Consider the following 19,927-nt stretch of genomic DNA (forward strand, 5'->3'; position numbering starts at 1 on the left):
AGGAAAAGCAATCATGTGAGTAGAACGGTGAAATATACAGGGAAAAAAAAAGATGAGTTGATTCAGAATAGATAAATGGAGCTTCCAGAAAGGTCGACAATAAATGAGATACTGAAAATAGGACATATGTGGCAAAGGAGAGTATAGACAACAGGGCCAGAGGTCAAGACCCTGGGAGAAGAGAGCAGTGGACAGCTCAGTGAAGCAGCATTGCCCAGAAGAGACTTGGCTGCACTGTGAGAACCCCAGATTAGCACTAAGCTGATTGCAACACGAGGTGGGATCAAGAGCAATTAATTTAGCACCCAGATAGTTCCAGGAAGAGGCTGAAAGAACCTTAACAAAACATAGATCTCCTGCAAAACTCTGCTGTGTGCTCTGAGTCAAATAGTAGGTGACTTAACATTCCTACGTCTACTATTTTCTGCAAATTAGCCACCTGAAAAGAGCCTTGTGTTTAAGACGGTAGATGAGAACTTGGAAGGCTTGTAAGAGTGTGTGGAAGGATAAAAGAAAGATGAAGACACTTGGCAGAGGCTGACATCGGCCAAAACAAACACCCAAAGAACAGGACATTCTCTCGCGGACAGAAATGGGCCGGCCTGTTCCAATGGTCTCTGAGAAAGAGCATGCCTACAACCCTGCGTCACCCCTTATTATTACAAGACAACATCCTGGTGCATAACTTAAGGGAAAACTCAACGTAAGATTTTTTTTCCTGTTGATATAATAGAGCGATTCCCTCACATTTTGCCCACCAGACCTCGAGGTCAAGTGGCCACTGTTCTCCATACTTCCAACCAGTTTATGCCAATTTGTGATTTTGAGAATTTAGCTGCTAGTGTAAATTGGGACTGTTTTTTTTTTTTTTTTTTACACCATTGAATGTCCAGAATCTGATTCAAAAACTTTATTAAGGTGTACAAAATCAAAATTTTCAGTGGGGCTATTTTACTAAACAAAGAAAACTGTCTTATGTTGTTTTGATTTTAGATTTTGGGGAGTTATTTGCACGCAGGAAAAGTGACTGAAGAGGCAGGTTTTTTGGGGATTGTGCTTTAGGTGCAACGACCAGTGAGGCATTTCTTTCAAAATGATCTAATCTAATTATCTAATCAATCAATCAAGTTATAGTTTTCGCTTTTGGATTGTTAATCCAAGCAAAAAAAAAATTGTCTGCCCCACCTACCCTGCTGCATCTGCCAGTCTGTTTTTTCTGCCATTCTTGTTCGCTTACTTTTTCGTGCTACAAAGCTCCCCACTTCCCTCCCAACCTCCCCACCAAACCATGAAAACAATCAGTCAGACTCTGACATCATCAGGCAAGAGCTCCCCCTAGATACATGAATCCTCACTCTTTCCTGGAATTCATACATCTATAAACTTGTGCACCCAAGTGTACAATATGTACATAAATACATGTGCAGCTATTTACTGTAAACATACAATTAGTAAAACCAATGGCAAGCTAACAGAGAACTAGCAGGGCCCACTGATTTGACTTAGTGGAATTCAAATCAATTAGGATTAATAAAATATGCAAATTCAAAAAGGCACATTAAAATTTTACATCAACCATAAGTGTATTTTTTAATTATTTATATTTTCATAATGACCTACAAATCCATAACACATAAAAAAACAGTAAACAAAAAGTTAAGAGACAAATAGACTACAACACCAATGGTTCTGAGCTGACTGAGCTCAACGCAGGGTCATCAGTGTGGAGATGACACTGCGGTGTCCTGTAATCCAAACACACATCTGTACATCAGATTGCAGAATGTATATCTAATACCTGCTAAATATAGTTATAAGTATTACATTTGAAGAAAATTGTAGAAAAAGATTTCATTAAAACTTTACTATATCATTATTACGCAATTATATTTAAACTGTGTTTTACTGTTAAAGTTTTAAATTTTAGCAACCTTTTAGTGATTATATACTACATCGTAAATCTGTAAAGTGATATAATTGTCAGTGAAATGTGACTAAAAATGTGTACACATATAAATATACTTAGTTAATTTAGTTTGCTGAAATGTATATTAACAACAGCTCACATTCAGCTGTCGTGTTTTTCTCTGAGTATCTATGTTAGTGGCAATATAATCACAGCCCATAGTGATCTGCATCAGTTCTACCTGACAGCATCAAGTGGGCACAAGTAGGTAAGTTTAAAGTGCAGTAATCTCATTTTAAGACTATTTAACACACTTGGCTAAACTCCTAAAAAAATTGCAAATACCTTAAACCATCCAAGCACTATCCTCCTTGGAGCAGCAGAGGGAGCACCCTTGACAGCTCTGTGGGACCTGCTTCCGCATTGAAAACGTGTAATATCTTTGCAATGCTGATCATTCTCAGTGTGAGCCAGAGGAGGGAGCCAACTGCTCAATAATGAATCCTTTGTATAGTCATGGCATTGCATGGCACATGGTGAACAAAGTGATTTTCTGTATACACTTAAGACCTGGCGTGCACACTGCATTTTTTTTATATGTATTAAAATAATTCAGAATATGGGATGGTGCTGGATCTATCCCTGATGCTTGAATCATACCCTCCTCTGCTGGACCTGCCAAAATACAGATTGTGGCAAAGAGGGATGTTCATGCTGGCAGCAGTATATAAAAACAAACAAGTCCCTGCTGACATGAATGTCATTATCTGCGGCATGTAAGATCAAACATTGAACAATCCCCAAATAACAAAATCAACACAGTCCATCATGTTGGTTGAGTGTCTTTATTTAAACAAAAGGCAGGAGGCATTGTGACATAAGCTGAGAAACGTCATTAAAAACACCATTACATTACATTGATTTCACATTAAAACACCAAACATTAGCATTATGAAATCATCGCAGGGAGATATTGAGTGGAGATGCAACGATGGTGTCTAAATTTTAAGGCTGGCTTCTTTGACAGAAGTACACGAAGGACTCAACACGTTCGCACAGCTGACATAAACACACCATAACAATGGCTGAGTGGGCCGATTAAAATTAATGGCCGTCAGAGGACCAAACATTAACACAATGTGGTTTCGCTTTCGGACGGTTAACCATTAGCATAAACCAAACGGTGCTTCATCCCTCGGGTACAACTAGCAAGAGCTAACCGGATAAATCTATTGTGTAACGAGCTAATGGCATTCCCTGGGCCCCGAAAGCTAAATTAATTACCCGGCTACGACAACTTAAAGCACCGTTTCTAATCGCCTACCGACCACACCGACAGCCCGGAGTTCATTCGCACGCAGTTAGCGGAGAAAATGGCTTCAACTTTCGACACCGACGGAGAGTCATGGCCACAGAAAGACTAGCTGGCTAGCCAACTTCAAGGCAGTTTTTTCCACACGTTAAACTCTGCCACGTTCCCGGATCGAGCACTCACAACAAAGCCATCTTGTTTATTCACTGATTATAATAATTACGATTATTATTAATATTATTATTATAGTTTTTCTGAAATACGTAAGCTCCTCTGTTGGTCCAGTTCGCCAACAGGAATATTCCAGACTCCATCTTTCTCGTTCACAACAAGAAGCATATCGTCAAACGCCGCCATATTGAGCGCTAATGGGCTAACGTGCTAGCACCACTAGCCTGTTTTTTCGCCCTGAAAGTAACGTTTAGATAAAACAAATACTGCACTATTTATCAAAGTGGGTAATGTGTGTATGTTATACCCAACACGGAGCTAAAACATGGCTCACAAAAACCAGAGATTGTATTAGCGAGTAATTAACTGGTAAGCAGCCGATTGAACGTTTTGTCCTGCTACGTCTAAAGCCAAAACCACCAGGCTACTTTATCCGACACAAACACACACATTGTGGACACAATCGCACTTAATAACCTAATGTTTTCACATTTAAAGCTATACTCGTAGCCAAATAAACACCCAAATATCTGAAATATAAGCAGGTAACACACCGCCGTCGTTCATTAAACTAGCCCGATCACCAGCTGCATTGCTACCGAAAATCTAAATTTCATCGGTGGGATTTAAGTATATGGCCGATCTATTTAGACACAACTTTTTAAAAACAATAGCCGAGAACATAAAACCAGTAGTCGGTTAAATAAATAGTTACCTAACCGCCAAAACCACGGCGATTCAGATTGCCTTCGGGAATGTGGCCTACGCCTAAGTTTTTGATTTAAACGAAATAATACAAGAGTCAAAAACAACCCAACGGCACAATCGTTTGCTAATCAAACATAGAACATACATATGTAAGAATAACCAGTTACAGTTGGAAAAACAAACGGTAAATGGACACTTAAGGCTTCCCCCAGAGTTTCCTACGAGGCATACGGAAAATCCAGTTCGCTGGCCGGCCACAGAGCGCGGGCGACTCCGAGGCTTGCGACAAAGTCCCAAAGATCCAAAAATCCACCAGACCAAACAGCGTCATGTCGGCTCGGTTCTAAAATAGCTCGAAGAATAATCCATTATTGAATGCTTCGAGGTGAAATTATCGTGTATTTCGACCATTTTCCCCTTTCATGTTAGGTTTGAACAGGCCTCAGCCCTGAGCCTCTTTTCTTAGAGCCCAGGCTGATCCAGAGCGAGACGAACGGGACAACAGAGATTTTTTTTATTTTTGCTCTGAGGGGAAGAAATTCACATCGGCCACCTTCGGCAAACATCGGAAACGGGGCGGATTTAGTGAAAATTATTCTAAAAAGGCCCATTTCTCCACAGCCATTGGTGCTTCCATTTACACTGCTCAATATTAATGACAAGGCGGACGAATCCAGGGCAGACTGGTTGAATATTCATATTCTGGATGCAAAATACACAGCGCCCCGCCTACTCTTCATTAATAAAGCCAATAGGGATGCGTTCAGATTAAATGCTCACCCGCCCTGATAGCTGATTGGTTGAAAAAATAAGCGTGCTATCTCATTGGCTGTACGTGTGATAAAATTAATTATTCATATAACTGTGTTGAATGGCCAATAAGCGTTTTACTACAGACCTCTATGTCCCACCCTCCGAAGAGTCAGTCCCTGCTTTTTTGAGTGTGCCACCCCGTAGCAGGCGCTCAGTCTATATAACCAAGCGTTGGTCCGCTTCATGCTCAGAAGCGCTTAGAGCGCTCCAGAGTGTAGATCAGGAAAAGGGAGGGGAGCAGTCGGTAGCCAGCATACTTAGGACCAAAACATAAATAATTCGGCCATAGAGGCAACCGACAGCAGAGGTACCTGGGATATCGCCTTCGGAGACTTTCCGGTCACCGTTGGCGGCCTGACCAGAGCCCGGGTGACAATTTAAAGGCTGTTCCTGCTCACAAAGCGGCGTGCCGAGGAAGGACGCGTCTCTTTGAATAGACAGGATGCACGGACCGCCCTCCGGCGACAGCGCATGCCCATTGCGCACGATCAAGAGAGTTCAATTCGGCATCATCAGCCCAGATGAGCTTGTAGGTTTTCTTTCTGGGGACTGGGGAATTTCTTTTCTCATTTATTTATCCGGCAGATCACACACTACTCTTGCAATTTCTTGACTAATATTGTAGTTTATCATATATGGAAATACATGGTTCTGTTTACAACGGAAATGCTTGCTGTTGCTGTTAGCCTAGCCTAGCTAGCTGTGTCAGGCTGGTGGAGCTTGTGCTAACTAGCATGTAGCAGGAAGTTTGAAAAACTTAAAGCACAACATTATCAAAAAGGATCCAAGCGATCACATGAATTAAACCCCCTTTTTATTTATGCATTGTAACCGTAAGGCCAACCAGTAAGTGGAGATTTCTATTACTTTTCGCTTTTTGTTATGGGCACAACGTGTGGACCGTATTGTACGCATTGGTCTGTTTTCTCTCACAATAAATGAATAAAAGGGAACTTAAACAAAGTCAGGTATGCATGGTTTCTTTAACGCAGAATCGGCTGTTTGTGTTTACTTTTGTTTGCATTTTAACCGCAATTGACCGTAAATGTTCATATCAGTTAAGGTGATTGCTTACAGAATTTGAGTTAAAGAATCAATGAGTAATCATTAGACCAACTCAAAATTATATACGTTCTGATTTTCTTGTATATTTTATATATTATGTTGGAAACTGGTTTAATATTAGGTTAGTGGAAATGAACGTTGTCACCTATGATGATAATAATCAGTCGTGTTAAATTAAGGCTAATAACTTATGAGTTATGGATAGTGACGTTCTTGAACTGATTATAGGCCATGAACTGTCAGTGACTGTTGCATCCACTCATGAACTTGCTGCTTTCCTCTTCAGAAACGGATGTCAGTTACTGAAGGGGGGATCAAATACCCCGAAACAACAGAAGGAGGACGTCCAAAACTTGGTGGCCTAATGGACCCAAGACAAGGTGTCATAGAAAGAACTGGAAGATGTCAAACATGTGCAGGTACGGTGCTATTATGTAATAACGTGTATTTAAATATGTCATGGATCAGTTGGCTGTTGTCACTACTTAATGTCCTGACGTAATGTAATTTGTGTGGCTTCTGTTCCCTCAGGCAACATGACAGAATGTCCAGGTCATTTTGGGCACATAGAACTGGCAAAGCCAGTTTTCCATGTTGGCTTCATTACAAAGATAATGAAGGTTCTGCGTTGTGTCTGCTTCTTTTGCTCCAAGCTATTAGTGGATTCAGTAAGTATATACATGACATAGTACATAATGTTAAAAATCCTTTGTTGTTTTATTATGAATTGCCTTTTTAAATATTCTATTGCCTCTAAATTTACATTGGGTTATGAAAACTTACGTTTTCCTATTGCTGTCACTTCTAGAACAATCCAAAGATCAAAGACATCCTGACGAAATCCAAAGGGCAGCCCAGAAAGCGTCTGACACACGTGTATGAGCTGTGCAAAGGAAAAAATATATGTGAAGGAGGGGAAGAAATGGATAACAAATTTGGGATGGAACAGCAGGAGACAGAGGAGGACCTCACCAAGGAGAAGGTATTTGGGTGGAGTTGTTTCATTTTATTTAATATAGTTGTTGGGCATTTCTGATTTCAACATTTATGGCCTTTGCTTAATGTATTTTCTCTTTCATACTCACAAATTCCCTCCTCATTTTGTGACCTACGCAGGGTCATGGTGGCTGTGGGCGCTACCAGCCACGCATCAGGCGCTCTGGCTTGGAGCTGTATGCTGAGTGGAAGCATGTTAATGAGGATTCACAAGAGAAGAAAATCTTGCTGAGTCCTGAGCGTGTACATGAGATCTTCAAGCGCATCTCAGATGAAGAGGACATCATCTTGGGCATGGACCCCAAGTTTGCCCGGCCTGAATGGATGATTGTAACTGTGTTGCCTGTGCCTCCTCTGGCTGTGAGGCCTGCTGTTGTCATGCAGGGATCTGCTCGCAACCAGGTAAGCAAGTGTATGCCCAGACTGAATGTTTAGATTTGATTTTTGTTTTGCTACATTGTTTTTTTTTCTTTTTTCCCCCAGACATGTTTTTAAGCGTTTTTAAGGTGAGATCCGACTTGAAAATAATCAAATTTTGTTTTTGAAAAGGATGACCTGACCCACAAGTTGGCCGATATAGTTAAGATCAACAACCAACTGAGAAGAAATGAGCAGAGTGGTGCAGCAGCTCACGTCATAGCTGAGGATGTGAAGCTGCTGCAGTTTCATGTGGCCACAATGGTGGACAACGAATTGCCAGGTCTTCCAAGGGTATGCAATTTGTGGTCAAAGTGGCTGTTGTCAGTTTCTGTGTTTAAAGTTTGCACAATATTTTGGTGCTTCATTGGGCATATTTTCTCTTCCCAGGCAATGCAAAAATCTGGCCGTCCTCTAAAATCCATAAAACAGCGTCTAAAGGGAAAAGAGGGGCGAGTTCGAGGTAACTTGATGGGCAAGCGTGTGGACTTCTCTGCCCGAACTGTCATCACCCCAGACCCCAACCTTCAAATTGACCAAGTGGGCGTACCAAGATCCATCGCAGCCAACATGACCTTCCCTGAAATTGTCACACCATTCAACATTGACAGGTAACCCACAGTAGCTGCTCACTGATATTCATGTAATATGCAAAACATTATTTTTCCCAGATCAAATTTGATTTTGTCTAATCTACTCCTTTTTTTTTTTAAATAGATTGCAAGAGCTGGTGCGAAGAGGCAACAGTCAGTACCCAGGAGCTAAATACATCATCCGTGACAATGGAGACAGAATTGACCTGCGATTCCATCCCAAACCAAGCGACCTTCATCTGCAGATTGGCTACAAGGCAAGATTAAAAAATAAAAATTATAATATTAATAATAATAATTTTTATTGAATTCTGACTGAAACTGATTCCTCCTCAGGTGGAGAGACACATGTGCGATGGTGACATAGTCATCTTCAACCGACAGCCCACGCTACATAAAATGTCCATGATGGGGCACAGGGTTCGGATTCTGCCCTGGTCCACGTTTCGACTTAACCTCAGGTACCTCTGGCTTTCATAAATGTTTTCTCTTTTTTACAATTTTACTTTTAACCCAAGTATGATACCAGTGCACAATAGTTTTATCTTATTTCTGGACTGGAGTTCTTTAGTTTTAATGCAAATTCTTGGCTGTAATAAGGGTTACAGCTCAGATGTGTCATCCTCTAATCTCCCTCCAGTGTCACCACCCCATACAATGCTGACTTTGATGGGGATGAGATGAACCTCCATCTGCCACAGTCCCTTGAGACGAGGGCAGAGATTCAGGAGCTGGCCATGGTGCCACGTATGATTGTCACACCCCAGTCAAACAGGCCCGTCATGGGTATTGTGCAGGACACCCTGACAGCTGTGCGCAAATTCACCAAGAGAGATGTCTTCTTAGAGAGGGTAAGGGCTGTGCTGGTATCTCAAACATTAACCTCACAGATGCACAGTGTTGGCTTCAGAGTCTCAAGTTTCATCATCATTGTGTGCTTTACCTCTACAGGGTGAAGTCATGAACCTCCTCATGTTCCTCTCCACCTGGGATGGCAAGATGCCTCAACCGGCCATCCTCAAGCCCCGTCCTCTGTGGACAGGCAAGCAGATCTTCAGCCTCATCATTCCTGGACACATCAATGTCATTCGCACACACAGCACCCACCCCGACGATGAGGACAGCGGTCCTTACAAACACATTTCGCCTGGAGACACCAAGGTACAAAATACTGATTAATTTAAGTATACTCACTGTATTAAGATTGGTTCAAATGCAGCTAAGTTTCCATTTCACTCGTTCACGCAGGTCATAGTGGAGAATGGTGAGTTGATCATGGGCATCCTGTGTAAGAAGTCTCTGGGAACTTCTGCTGGTTCCCTTGTCCACATCTCCTACCTGGAGATGGGCCACGACATCACCAGACTCTTCTACTCCAACATCCAGACTGTGGTCAACAACTGGCTGCTCATTGAGGGTAAGAAGTAAAGTTCAAAAACTTTATATAACAATTACATTTTCTACAGAAACTGATAGTGTTTTCTGTAAACGTCTTCTATTTAGTGACATTGCTTTGCCTTGTTTACAACTTTACTCTTCATACCTTCTTTAGGTCATTCCATTGGTATTGGTGACTCCATTGCTGATGCCAAGACATATCTTGACATTCAGAATACCATCAAGAAAGCCAAACAGGATGTGATAGAAGTAAGCACAAAGCATTTCAACTTAGTCCCAACAGATTTTCAGGAAAATGGAAAGAACCTGAGATCTTAGTTTTCCATTTCCTTTCACCTCCCAGGTCATTGAGAAAGCCCACAACAACGAGCTGGAGCCGACTCCTGGTAACACGCTGAGGCAGACCTTTGAGAACCAGGTGAATCGCATCCTCAACGATGCTCGTGACAAAACAGGATCCTCTGCCCAGAAGTCTCTGTCTGAGTACAACAACTTCAAGTCCATGGTGGTGGCTGGTTCCAAGGGTTCAAAGATTAACATCTCACAGGTGAGCCAGTCGATATAACACACTCCTCTTTACAATTAGATTTGTTTGAATAATACAGAAGTTAAAAATGACTATCCCCAAAATTCTCTCCGTATTCAGGTTATTGCTGTGGTAGGGCAGCAGAACGTGGAGGGTAAGCGAATTCCCTTTGGCTTCAAACACCGCACGCTGCCTCACTTCATTAAAGATGACTACGGTCCTGAGAGTAGAGGCTTTGTGGAGAACTCCTACCTGGCTGGCCTGACACCAACAGAATTTTTCTTCCATGCCATGGGAGGCAGAGAGGGTCTCATTGATACAGCCGTCAAGACTGCTGAGACTGGTGAGTCCAGGTCCCTAAATATACCAAGACTCACCAAGTTAACTGGATGATCCAACAAGAAAAAGGGTTTTTGATAATGTGGAAAAATTGTTCTACCATTCCAGGTTACATCCAGCGTCGTCTGATCAAGTCTATGGAGTCTGTCATGGTGAAGTACGACGGCACGGTACGTAACTCCATCAACCAAGTGGTCCAGCTGCGCTATGGCGAGGATGGCCTGGCAGGAGAGAATGTTGAATTCCAAAATCTGGCAACAGTGAAACCCTCCCACAAGGCCTTTGAAAAGAAGTGAGAACTTGTATTTATTAATTATGTTTTTTGCAGATGCATTCATTTGAGTGTAATACCAAGACTTGGAGGCCAAAAGATCTATGATCAGCCGATAAACTTTGGTTTTCTCTTGTCAAATCCATCTAGGTTCAAGTTTGATTGCACTAATGAGCGGGCCCTAAGGCGGATGCTGCAGGAAGACGTGGTGAAAGACGTGTTAACCAATGCACACGTGCAGAGTGCCTTGGAGAGGGAATTTGAGAAGATGAGGGACGACAGGGAGATCCTGCGAGCCATTTTCCCCACCGGGGACAGTAAGGTGAGTTTGTGTTCACATCTGTACACACATCGCTTATAGAGCCTCATGCTGTGCCACATGAATTCAAAAATACTGCAATGTTTGTCCTGACCTACAGGTGGTGCTGCCTTGCAACCTGGCAAGAATGATCTGGAATGCTCAAAAGATTTTCCGCATCAACACTCGGACGCCAACAGATCTGAACCCACTAAGAGTGGTTGAGGGTAAGATAAAATATAAAACAACATCCTGGGTTAAGTTTAATCAACAATGGTTTAGTCTCATCAACTAGAATCAGTTGTTGTATTCCAATGCATTCACCAAAGTTGCACCATCATATTTTTAGGTACAGGATTTTGTAAAGCACAGGGACAAATTACCTGCTGTAGAATTAAAGCTAAGAGGTCGTGGCCCGACCTCAAGTGAACCTTAAAGCCACGTGGGGCATCCACACCCGTTGCATAACAACAGAACAGCTCAAGTCCTTAAGGACGAGTCTTAGAGTTGATCACTTTCAGCCACATTTCTTATCAAAATATAACAGCGCAAGTGCATTGATTTTATTAATCTCAATCTTTGAGTGTGTCTTTGGATTTCCAGGTGTTCAGGATTTGAGTAAGAAGCTGGTGATTGTGAATGGAGACGACCCTCTGAGTCGACAGGCCCAGCAGAACGCAACTCTGCTCTTCAACATCCACCTGCGCTCCACACTCTGCTCCAGGCGCATGACAGAGGAGTTCCGCCTCACTACAGAAGCTTTTGACTGGCTGCTGGGAGAGATCGAGACCAAATTCAACCAATCCATTGTGAGTTTAGTGTGCACATACCTTGTTTTCAGAGCTCTGTTTGAATGTTAAATATAAATTCCATGTTTTCCTCTGTCAGGCCCACCCAGGAGAAATGGTTGGTGCTCTGGCCGCTCAGTCTCTGGGAGAGCCCGCCACCCAGATGACCCTGAACACTTTCCACTATGCCGGTGTGTCGGCCAAGAACGTCACACTGGGTGTGCCCCGTCTGAAAGAATTGATCAACATCTCCAAGAGGCCCAAGACGCCCTCGCTGACCGTTTTCCTGCTGGGTCAGGCAGCACGTGATGCTGAAAGGGCCAAAGATATTCTCTGTCGACTGGAGCACACCACACTGCGAAAAGTAAGAGACAGTTCCTCAATATGTATCTCTTTTTGTTGGTTTTTTTTTTTTTTGTATGAACAAGTGTGTCTTTTGTCAGGTACAGAATTTCACCCTAATTTAAAATCTGTAACTAAAAATTTACCTCTCCTCTCAGGTGACAGCCAACACCGCCATCTACTATGACCCCAACCCTCAGAACACAGTGGTGGCCGAGGACCAGGAGTGGGTGAATGTCTACTATGAGATGCCAGATTTTGATGTGACACGCATTTCACCGTGGCTGCTGCGCATCGAGCTCGACCGCAAGCACATGACTGATCGCAAGCTGACCATGGAGCAAATTGCAGAGAAGATCAATGCTGGTGAGTTGCTCGAACATGCTTTTTGCTCTTTGAACAACTGACTGGCTTGATTGGCTTCTCCGTTCATGTCATCACTGTTTTCTTCCCAAAGGTTTTGGAGATGATCTGAACTGCATCTTCAATGATGACAATGCCGAGAAGCTTGTGTTGCGAATCAGAATCATGAACAGTGACGAGAACAAATTCCAAGAGGTGAATAATGATGATAAAATCTTCAACAACACTGCACCTACCTGGTCTTATTCTATACTAATAACAAATAATTGCATTTTCTTTGTCTAGGATGAGGAGGTGGTGGACAAAATGGATGACGATGTGTTCTTGAGGTGCATTGAGTCCAACATGCTGACAGACATGACCCTACAAGGCATTGAGCAGATCAGCAAGGTAATAGAGCCAAAAAAAGTAGAGGCACAAGTAGTGTTCTCACAAAAACTACCCCCATATGATCATTAGGGATATCAATATCAAAAGAATATACTTGCTTGTGGCTCTAAGTGAAAGGGAACCTCCTCTTCTCCGCCAGGTGTACATGCACTTGCCCCAGACTGACAACAAAAAGAAGATCATTATCACAGAAGATGGTGAGTTCAAGGCCCTGCAGGAGTGGATCCTTGAGACGGATGGAGTGAGTCTCATGAGAGTGCTCAGCGAGAAGGATGTGGATCCTGTCAGGACCACTTCCAACGACATTGTGGAGATCTTCACGGTACATCAAATTGGAGTTTTGTCTCAGCAGTCGTTGATTCCGAAGAATTTTCCTTTATTCACTTTGTCTGGCTCCCTGACAGGTCTTGGGAATTGAGGCTGTACGAAAGGCTCTGGAGAGGGAGTTGTACCACGTCATCTCCTTCGACGGTTCCTATGTCAACTACCGTCACTTGGCTCTGCTCTGTGACACCATGACCTGCCGTGGTCATCTGATGGCCATCACACGTCACGGCATCAACCGTCAAGATACGGGACCTCTCATGAAGTGTTCCTTTGAGGAGACGGTAAGAAGTTGATTAATTACTAAACTGTTTCAGAAGAAATTCCTTTGACCTTCTAATAATGGTTACCTATCTTTTCCCATTCCCTTCTTAAGGTGGATGTGTTGATGGAGGCGTCATCACACGGTGAAAGTGACCCCATGAAGGGGGTGTCTGAGAATATCATGCTCGGCCAGCTCGCCCCAGCTGGTACTGGCTGCTTTGACTTGCTGTTGGATGCTGAGAAGTGTAAATATGGCATGGAGATCCCCACAAACATTCCTGGCATCAGTGTGGCTGGACGTAAGTGGAGATATGATATATTATTGTGTTCTTGCAGTAGATATAGAACTGGAGCTCAGATGTTTACGTTCCATTCGCTCTTTTTGCAGCAACTGGAATGTTCTTTGGCACAGTGCCAAGTCCAATGAGTGGTATGTCACCTGCCATGACACCGTGGAACACGGGAGCTACGCCGGCCTACGGAGCCTGGTCCCCCAGTGTCGGTCAGTACATTCACAGTCTATTGCTCTTCTCCTTTTTCTTGGTTTCATTTACTGAGGTTTTTTTTTTTTCTTCTTCTTCTCCAAACAGGAAGTGGCATGACCCCTGGAGCAGCAGGTTTCTCTCCCAGTGCAGCATCAGATGCAAGTGGCTTCTCTCCAGGCTACTCCCCAGCCTGGTCCCCGACTCCTGGGTCCCCAGGATCTCCAGGACCCGCCAGCCCGTACATCCCATCTCCAGGTTAGCCACTGCTCAGAAATCCATCATCAGTGAAATAGTTTGAAAAATTGCTAATAAATAATTACAGTGATGAGCTGACAAGCAATGTGCAGTTCATGTTAATGACAACTGGTGTATCTGTATATGTAGGATTTTTAGAATCAATCTCTTTTTGATATTGAACAGATATACAAATAACAGTAAGGAAGCTTTTTTGCTTAATGTTTAACTGGATGTCTGTTTTCTTTAGGTGGAGCAATGTCACCTAACTACTCACCCACCTCCCCAGCCTACGAGCCTCGCTCCCCTGGAGGCTACACCCCTCAGAGCCCAGGCTACTCCCCAACATCACCCTCCTACTCCCCCACATCTCCATCTTACTCCCCTACTAGTCCGAACTACAGTCCGACATCTCCCTCCTACTCTCCTACGTCACCCAGTTATTCCCCAACTTCTCCTTCCTATTCACCTACATCTCCTTCTTATTCTCCAACATCCCCATCCTACTCCCCCACTTCCCCGTCTTACTCCCCCACCTCCCCCTCCTATTCTCCCACCTCGCCGAGCTACAGCCCAACATCGCCGAGCTACAGTCCGACATCACCCAGCTATTCTCCAACCTCGCCTTCTTACTCACCCACCTCACCGTCTTATTCTCCCACATCTCCATCTTACTCTCCCACCTCCCCCTCGTACTCACCCACCTCTCCTTCCTACTCACCAACCAGTCCAAGCTACAGCCCTACATCACCAAACTACACCCCGACCTCCCCCAGTTACTCCCCCACTTCTCCCTCCTATTCCCCAACATCACCTTCTTACTCCCCAACCTCCCCCAACTACACCCCAACCAGCCCCAACTACTCTCCCACTTCTCCCTCCTACTCCCCAACTTCTCCGTCCTACTCCCCCTCCAGCCCACGCTACACCCCGCAGTCACCCACTTACACACCCAGCTCCCCCTCATACAGCCCCAGCTCACCCTCCTACTCTCCCACATCTCCCAAATACACCCCGACTTCCCCCTCATACAGCCCAAGCTCCCCCGAGTACACACCTACATCTCCCAAGTACTCCCCTACTTCACCAAAGTACTCCCCAACGTCACCGAAGTATTCGCCCACTTCTCCTACCTATTCCCCGACGACACCAAAATACAGCCCCACCTCTCCTACCTACTCCCCCACCTCCCCAACCTATACCCCCACCAGCCCCAAATACTCCCCTACATCCCCAACTTACTCCCCAACCTCACCCAAGTACTCACCCACCTCTCCTACGTACTCTCCAACTAGTCCTAAAGGCTCAACCTACAGCCCCACCTCCCCTGGATACAGCCCCACCTCGCCAACCTACAGCCCAGCAATCAGCCCTGACGACAGCGATGAGGAGAACAACTGAGCTGCGGTTGAGAAGCGGGGGCACCTGAAGAAATTCCTGACACCTGATGGACAGCATCTTTAACCAGCTGGAGGTGGCAGGGTTTTTAACCGCAGGGGTTCCAACTGTGATCATTTTTCTTTGGGGTAAATCTCCACTTTGGGGACCTCTGTCCTTAACCTCTGAGGGAGTTGCCCTGCCTTTACCCCATCCCAACCTTTACCCCATGTCCCAAAAAAATAGTTAAAACTATTATGTGAAAGACTTGAACTGCTTTGCCTGAAGGAAAAAAGGCTGCCTTTTGAAGTAGTTTTTTAATTTCCACAAGGGGTGTTGAAACAGAACTGCAAATCCCAAGAGGAAATGAAAAGGAGAGGAAGATGTGGTGAACACGAGGGGGAGAAAATGTCCCTTTTTAACTTTATAGTGTATTACATCCAGTCTCTCTCTCATTCTCTAAATGTTGGGTGTATAGTTGTTCCTGGAAAGCGTACATTTTGCCAAAAGCCTTTTTCAAAAAGCTAAGTGGATTGTATTCATCACTAAAGCATAAGTTTGACAGAAAATCAAAGAGGTAAGGTTTAGACTTTGTTTACTGCACATTTCACCAAGATATATCTTGTTAGACCTGTTGCTGCTTTTGTAAAAGAGGAGTTGCTGCCAGTTTTGGGGGGCATTTTGTGGATGAAAGTAGAGGGCGCTTTAGTTTGTTTGATATATTCAAATAAAGAGTTGGCCAATCAGCATAAATGCACACATTATAGGAGAGAGAAACTGGTTTGTGGAGAAAGGAAATTTTATCATTGACCACATAACCCTCCTGTCTCCCTCCCTCACACCCCAAAGACAGAAACCTGAAAGATGTCATGAAAACACCCACCAGCATCCTCTTGTCCTCTACCATTTTGGAGACTTGTGCATCAAAAGCAAAAAAAAAAAAAAAATCCATATTCTCATTTCCCTTGACAATGGGAATTTAAAAATTTCTATAAAAAATAGGCAGAATAATTATTCTGGCTTTCGTTTAGATTCTCTGAGGAAATGGGGCATGAGTGGATGGATGAGGGATACTAGTTTGGCGTTGCTGCTTTTGTCATTGTCTGCATGAGTAGCACATGTTAATACATTTTAATCAAGCTTTAGGTTGAAAAAAAATTTTCAAATCCCTCCCACTTCTTGATAATCCTTGTCCCATTTCTGATAGCTGACATTTACCCAAACTTATTTGGACTGGTTTATTTAAGAAACAAAGTTAACTACTATTCTGTGTGAATATAATTAGAGGAAAATTAATTTTTTTTTCTGGCTTTTCTGTTGTTTGCTTTTGGTGACTTTGTAAACATGTTTGCAAGAGGCTCATGTTCATACGCTGTGGATGAAGGGGCAGAGGACGGAGGGGAGTACTTTTTTTTTTTTTTTTTTTCCCCCCTCACCTCCCTTTTTTCCTCAGAAGTCCAAGTTTTTGCCAGCTCTTATTCACTAACAGTTGTACAAAATGTTTCATGCAGTTCAGGTTGTGGTGTCGCAACAGTTAAAGGTAGAAGGACTAAAGATTTCTGTGCCCGGTTTGGTGTTTTCACCTCTCGGGACGCCAATGGGCAACATGTTTTGTTTTTTTGTTTTTTTTTTTGTCATAAGCAAGTGGAAATGTTGATTTTCTGTTAGGCAGAGATTGTCCAAAGAAACAGCACTTTTGGCCTCTCTATTTAAAAAAGTAATAATCTTACCCACTACATTAGTGTGAACTTTCTTTCGAATAAGGGTGCTTGATCACATAAGTTAACCTAGTTCAACTGTGTTAGGGAACCATCTGTTTGCCTGAAGACAATGGACATTTTTTCCTTTTCCCTCCTCATTCCATTTGATTATTCAGCGTGGTTACTGAATTTCTTGGATTAGGAGGATCTCCTCTTCCCACTTCATCCACAAATAATCCTCATCTCTGAAATCAGTGTTTCTTTATTTTCTACCAGTATATGTACCTGTGATGAGGGGAATCATGGGGAGGGTGGGGGTATATTGGAAATGACTGGGAGTCCTGAGGAGATTTAAAAAATGCAACCAGTCATTTTTGGTGTTGTGTTCTGAAAAATGTTCAAATGATTTGTCTTGCCTTGAACTGAATGGACAGCATCCTCTGGCCTTTGAGATAAAGCAGGTTTGGTCCTTGCACTCTGGTGGTGGAGCTTGTTGCTTTCCATGAAACCCCCTTAATTGTCATATTTTGTCCACTATGCTTGCATCCAATCCTGTTGTCTTAACTGTGTGCTGTTCAGTCAATTCAAGGTGTCGGGACTCCCAGGTTGAATGAATGGGAAGTGTGTATGCGTGTGTGGTTAGTGTGTCCAGAGGCGAGACAGGGTTTCAAGCAGAGGAAAGACTTCATGTCTGGGCAAAGGAAGGTTTAACTTAAAATTGCCATTGTATAGAAATTGATTCATTATCTCATTCTCTGTATCTTTGTTCTGTTTGTTTTTTGACTTGGAAAAAAATTAATAAAAGTTTTACTACATCTCTCTGTTGTTTGTACTTGAAGTCAACATCAGATCTACGCAGCTGGCCGTCTGCAGGTCGAGTCCAGCCACATCCATTAAGTCTGACTTGACTATTGGCCATTTATATAATTACAAATAAAGCTTATAACCCAAACACTTCACCTGAAGGTTGCAAAAAAAAAACATTTTGGGAAGATTTGCATGAGGGTTCATTTTCACATCCTTGATGGAACCTTGACATAATCACTTTATTAACACCCTCAAGTCCAACTAAATTAATTAATGAGGACAAATAAACAATACAAATGTGTGTTGATAAGCTGATTGTTCTCTGAGATGTTTCATAATTAGTCGTACTGTGGTGATGAAGGGCTGTATATTTAGCTGTTTAATCAAAGACTGATGACTTTTTCTTAAGATGGGCAGACTCTTTTGTCTAATGCAAGATTTAACAGCAGCGAAACAAGTTCTCAGACCTTCTACTTATCTACTTGCCATCGTGAAATACGTTTAAATTTTTACTTTTACTTTAAATGCATTTTTTAAAAGCACTAAAAAGGCCATTTATTTGTAACGATCACATTAAAATGCAATTTGTAACTATCTGATAAATGTTGTAGAGTTGAAGACATTGAATCAGTAAAAGGAAACGTGTACTTGATTACTTTTCACCACCATCAGCTGTGGTCTTCGGTTGAAGAGGGAAAGTGTCTGAGGATAACATCCTGTGGGTTCCTGTTGGGGGCGCTCAGCACCTTTGCTGTGAGCTCTCCTGCCCACTGACAGGAAGTTAACCTAGACTCATTCATGAACTGCTGCAGGCACTGCAACAGCATGGTTCCTGTCCAGATTCAGTAAGACAACAACACCAGAGTTTGTAGACTTGCCCATTTTGACCAGGAGGGGACAAGTCTCAGTGTCGAGCCACTTGACGTCACTGTGGGAGATTTTCAGATGAGTGGTTGGTGTGTTTGGGATTTTCTAACTCTACTTACTAACTTTACTAACTTTACTAACTACAGGAATGTGGCTGCAATTTGCCACAAACTCACTAGAGGCTGCAAAGCACTTTTAACACCTTCTTTCTTCTTATACTCACCCGAGGTTTGGCCTTTTGACTGGACTAGAGGTGGGCAAACTGAGACAAAGTATAGATGATCCCGGTCAAATATTTACAGAACAATTTCAAATTGTTTAGTCAAAATTTTTTCCTTGAGTTGATGTACTGGAGTACCTGATCTGAAAATACTTAAATACTGCGTTTTGTTTTGGTTTTTTTATATATCCTTGAATGGCCATTAGAAATATGCATAAAAACACAGTTCTTTAAGAAGTTTAAGAAAGTTTCTTATTTTAGGCAGTCATGGAAAACATGGAAACTCAAAGTTTCTTTGTCTCTAATATTTCAAACATTCCTCCCCAGCAAGTACGAAGCTCAAGTAAATTACTCTTATGTGAAATATATAATTAAGAGCTGTACCTTGTACTTTGTTAGTGTTCTCCCTTCCTTTATCTACATAGGCTGTATGACGAGATGGGCAGTATATAAAGAACCATATGTTGATGCTTGCTTGTTGAAGTTATATATTGTTCATGTAAATTTTTATTTATTTATTTATTTTTATTTTTATTATTTTTTTTAACAGCATGTCTTTGTAGTGATTGACTGACCTGCTGAAGTGTAATGGGTTAACTGTAATGAGAAACTGATGAAGAATATCTCACTGTAGTTAAATAATCATTTGGTTGTTTGAATATGAAATAAAACGTCTCTGTTCAGTTAATTGACTTTTTCAAAGCTTACTTGCTCGTAGCTGAAGTATATAAGTATTTTCTGTCAACACTAACGGTTTGAATCAGATTTAATGATGATTGGAGATGATATAACAGTACTGCTCTTGTTGACACACACACCCTGTGCTGTTATCAGGGCTTTCCTGGGATCCTCCGGCTTTGTGGAAATGATGAATCACAGGTTTCTCCGGACTGAGGCTGTGCTGGAGGACACGCCGCACAATGATCTCAGCCTGGACTGTGCTCCTCATATTT

At 42.7% G+C, this 19,927-nt stretch overlaps 1 protein-coding gene across 1 annotated transcript; it reads left to right on the top strand.

Annotated features, from left to right (window-relative positions):
- Nucleotides 1-5,118: 5,118 nt before the first annotated feature.
- On the top strand, nucleotides 5,119-17,895 carry polr2a (RNA polymerase II subunit A). Its single transcript, XM_029526374.1, has 29 exons — nucleotides 5,119-5,439; nucleotides 6,262-6,394; nucleotides 6,507-6,643; nucleotides 6,784-6,957; nucleotides 7,092-7,373; nucleotides 7,521-7,682; nucleotides 7,779-7,999; nucleotides 8,106-8,238; nucleotides 8,318-8,442; nucleotides 8,622-8,832; nucleotides 8,933-9,142; nucleotides 9,230-9,398; nucleotides 9,534-9,628; nucleotides 9,723-9,926; nucleotides 10,026-10,248; nucleotides 10,353-10,536; nucleotides 10,666-10,837; nucleotides 10,935-11,040; nucleotides 11,417-11,622; nucleotides 11,702-11,965; nucleotides 12,102-12,309; nucleotides 12,401-12,501; nucleotides 12,592-12,696; nucleotides 12,836-13,018; nucleotides 13,101-13,304; nucleotides 13,397-13,583; nucleotides 13,673-13,786; nucleotides 13,875-14,024; nucleotides 14,254-17,895. Exons 1-29 carry the CDS (start codon nucleotides 5,353-5,355, stop codon nucleotides 15,402-15,404), a joined length of 5,901 nt encoding a protein of 1,966 aa, XP_029382234.1. The 5' UTR covers nucleotides 5,119-5,352; the 3' UTR covers nucleotides 15,405-17,895.
- Nucleotides 17,896-19,927: the final 2,032 nt, after the last annotated feature.

This window comes from Echeneis naucrates, chromosome 18, assembly GCF_900963305.1.
Source record: "Echeneis naucrates chromosome 18, fEcheNa1.1, whole genome shotgun sequence".
Lineage (NCBI taxonomy): Eukaryota > Metazoa > Chordata > Actinopteri > Carangiformes > Echeneidae > Echeneis > Echeneis naucrates.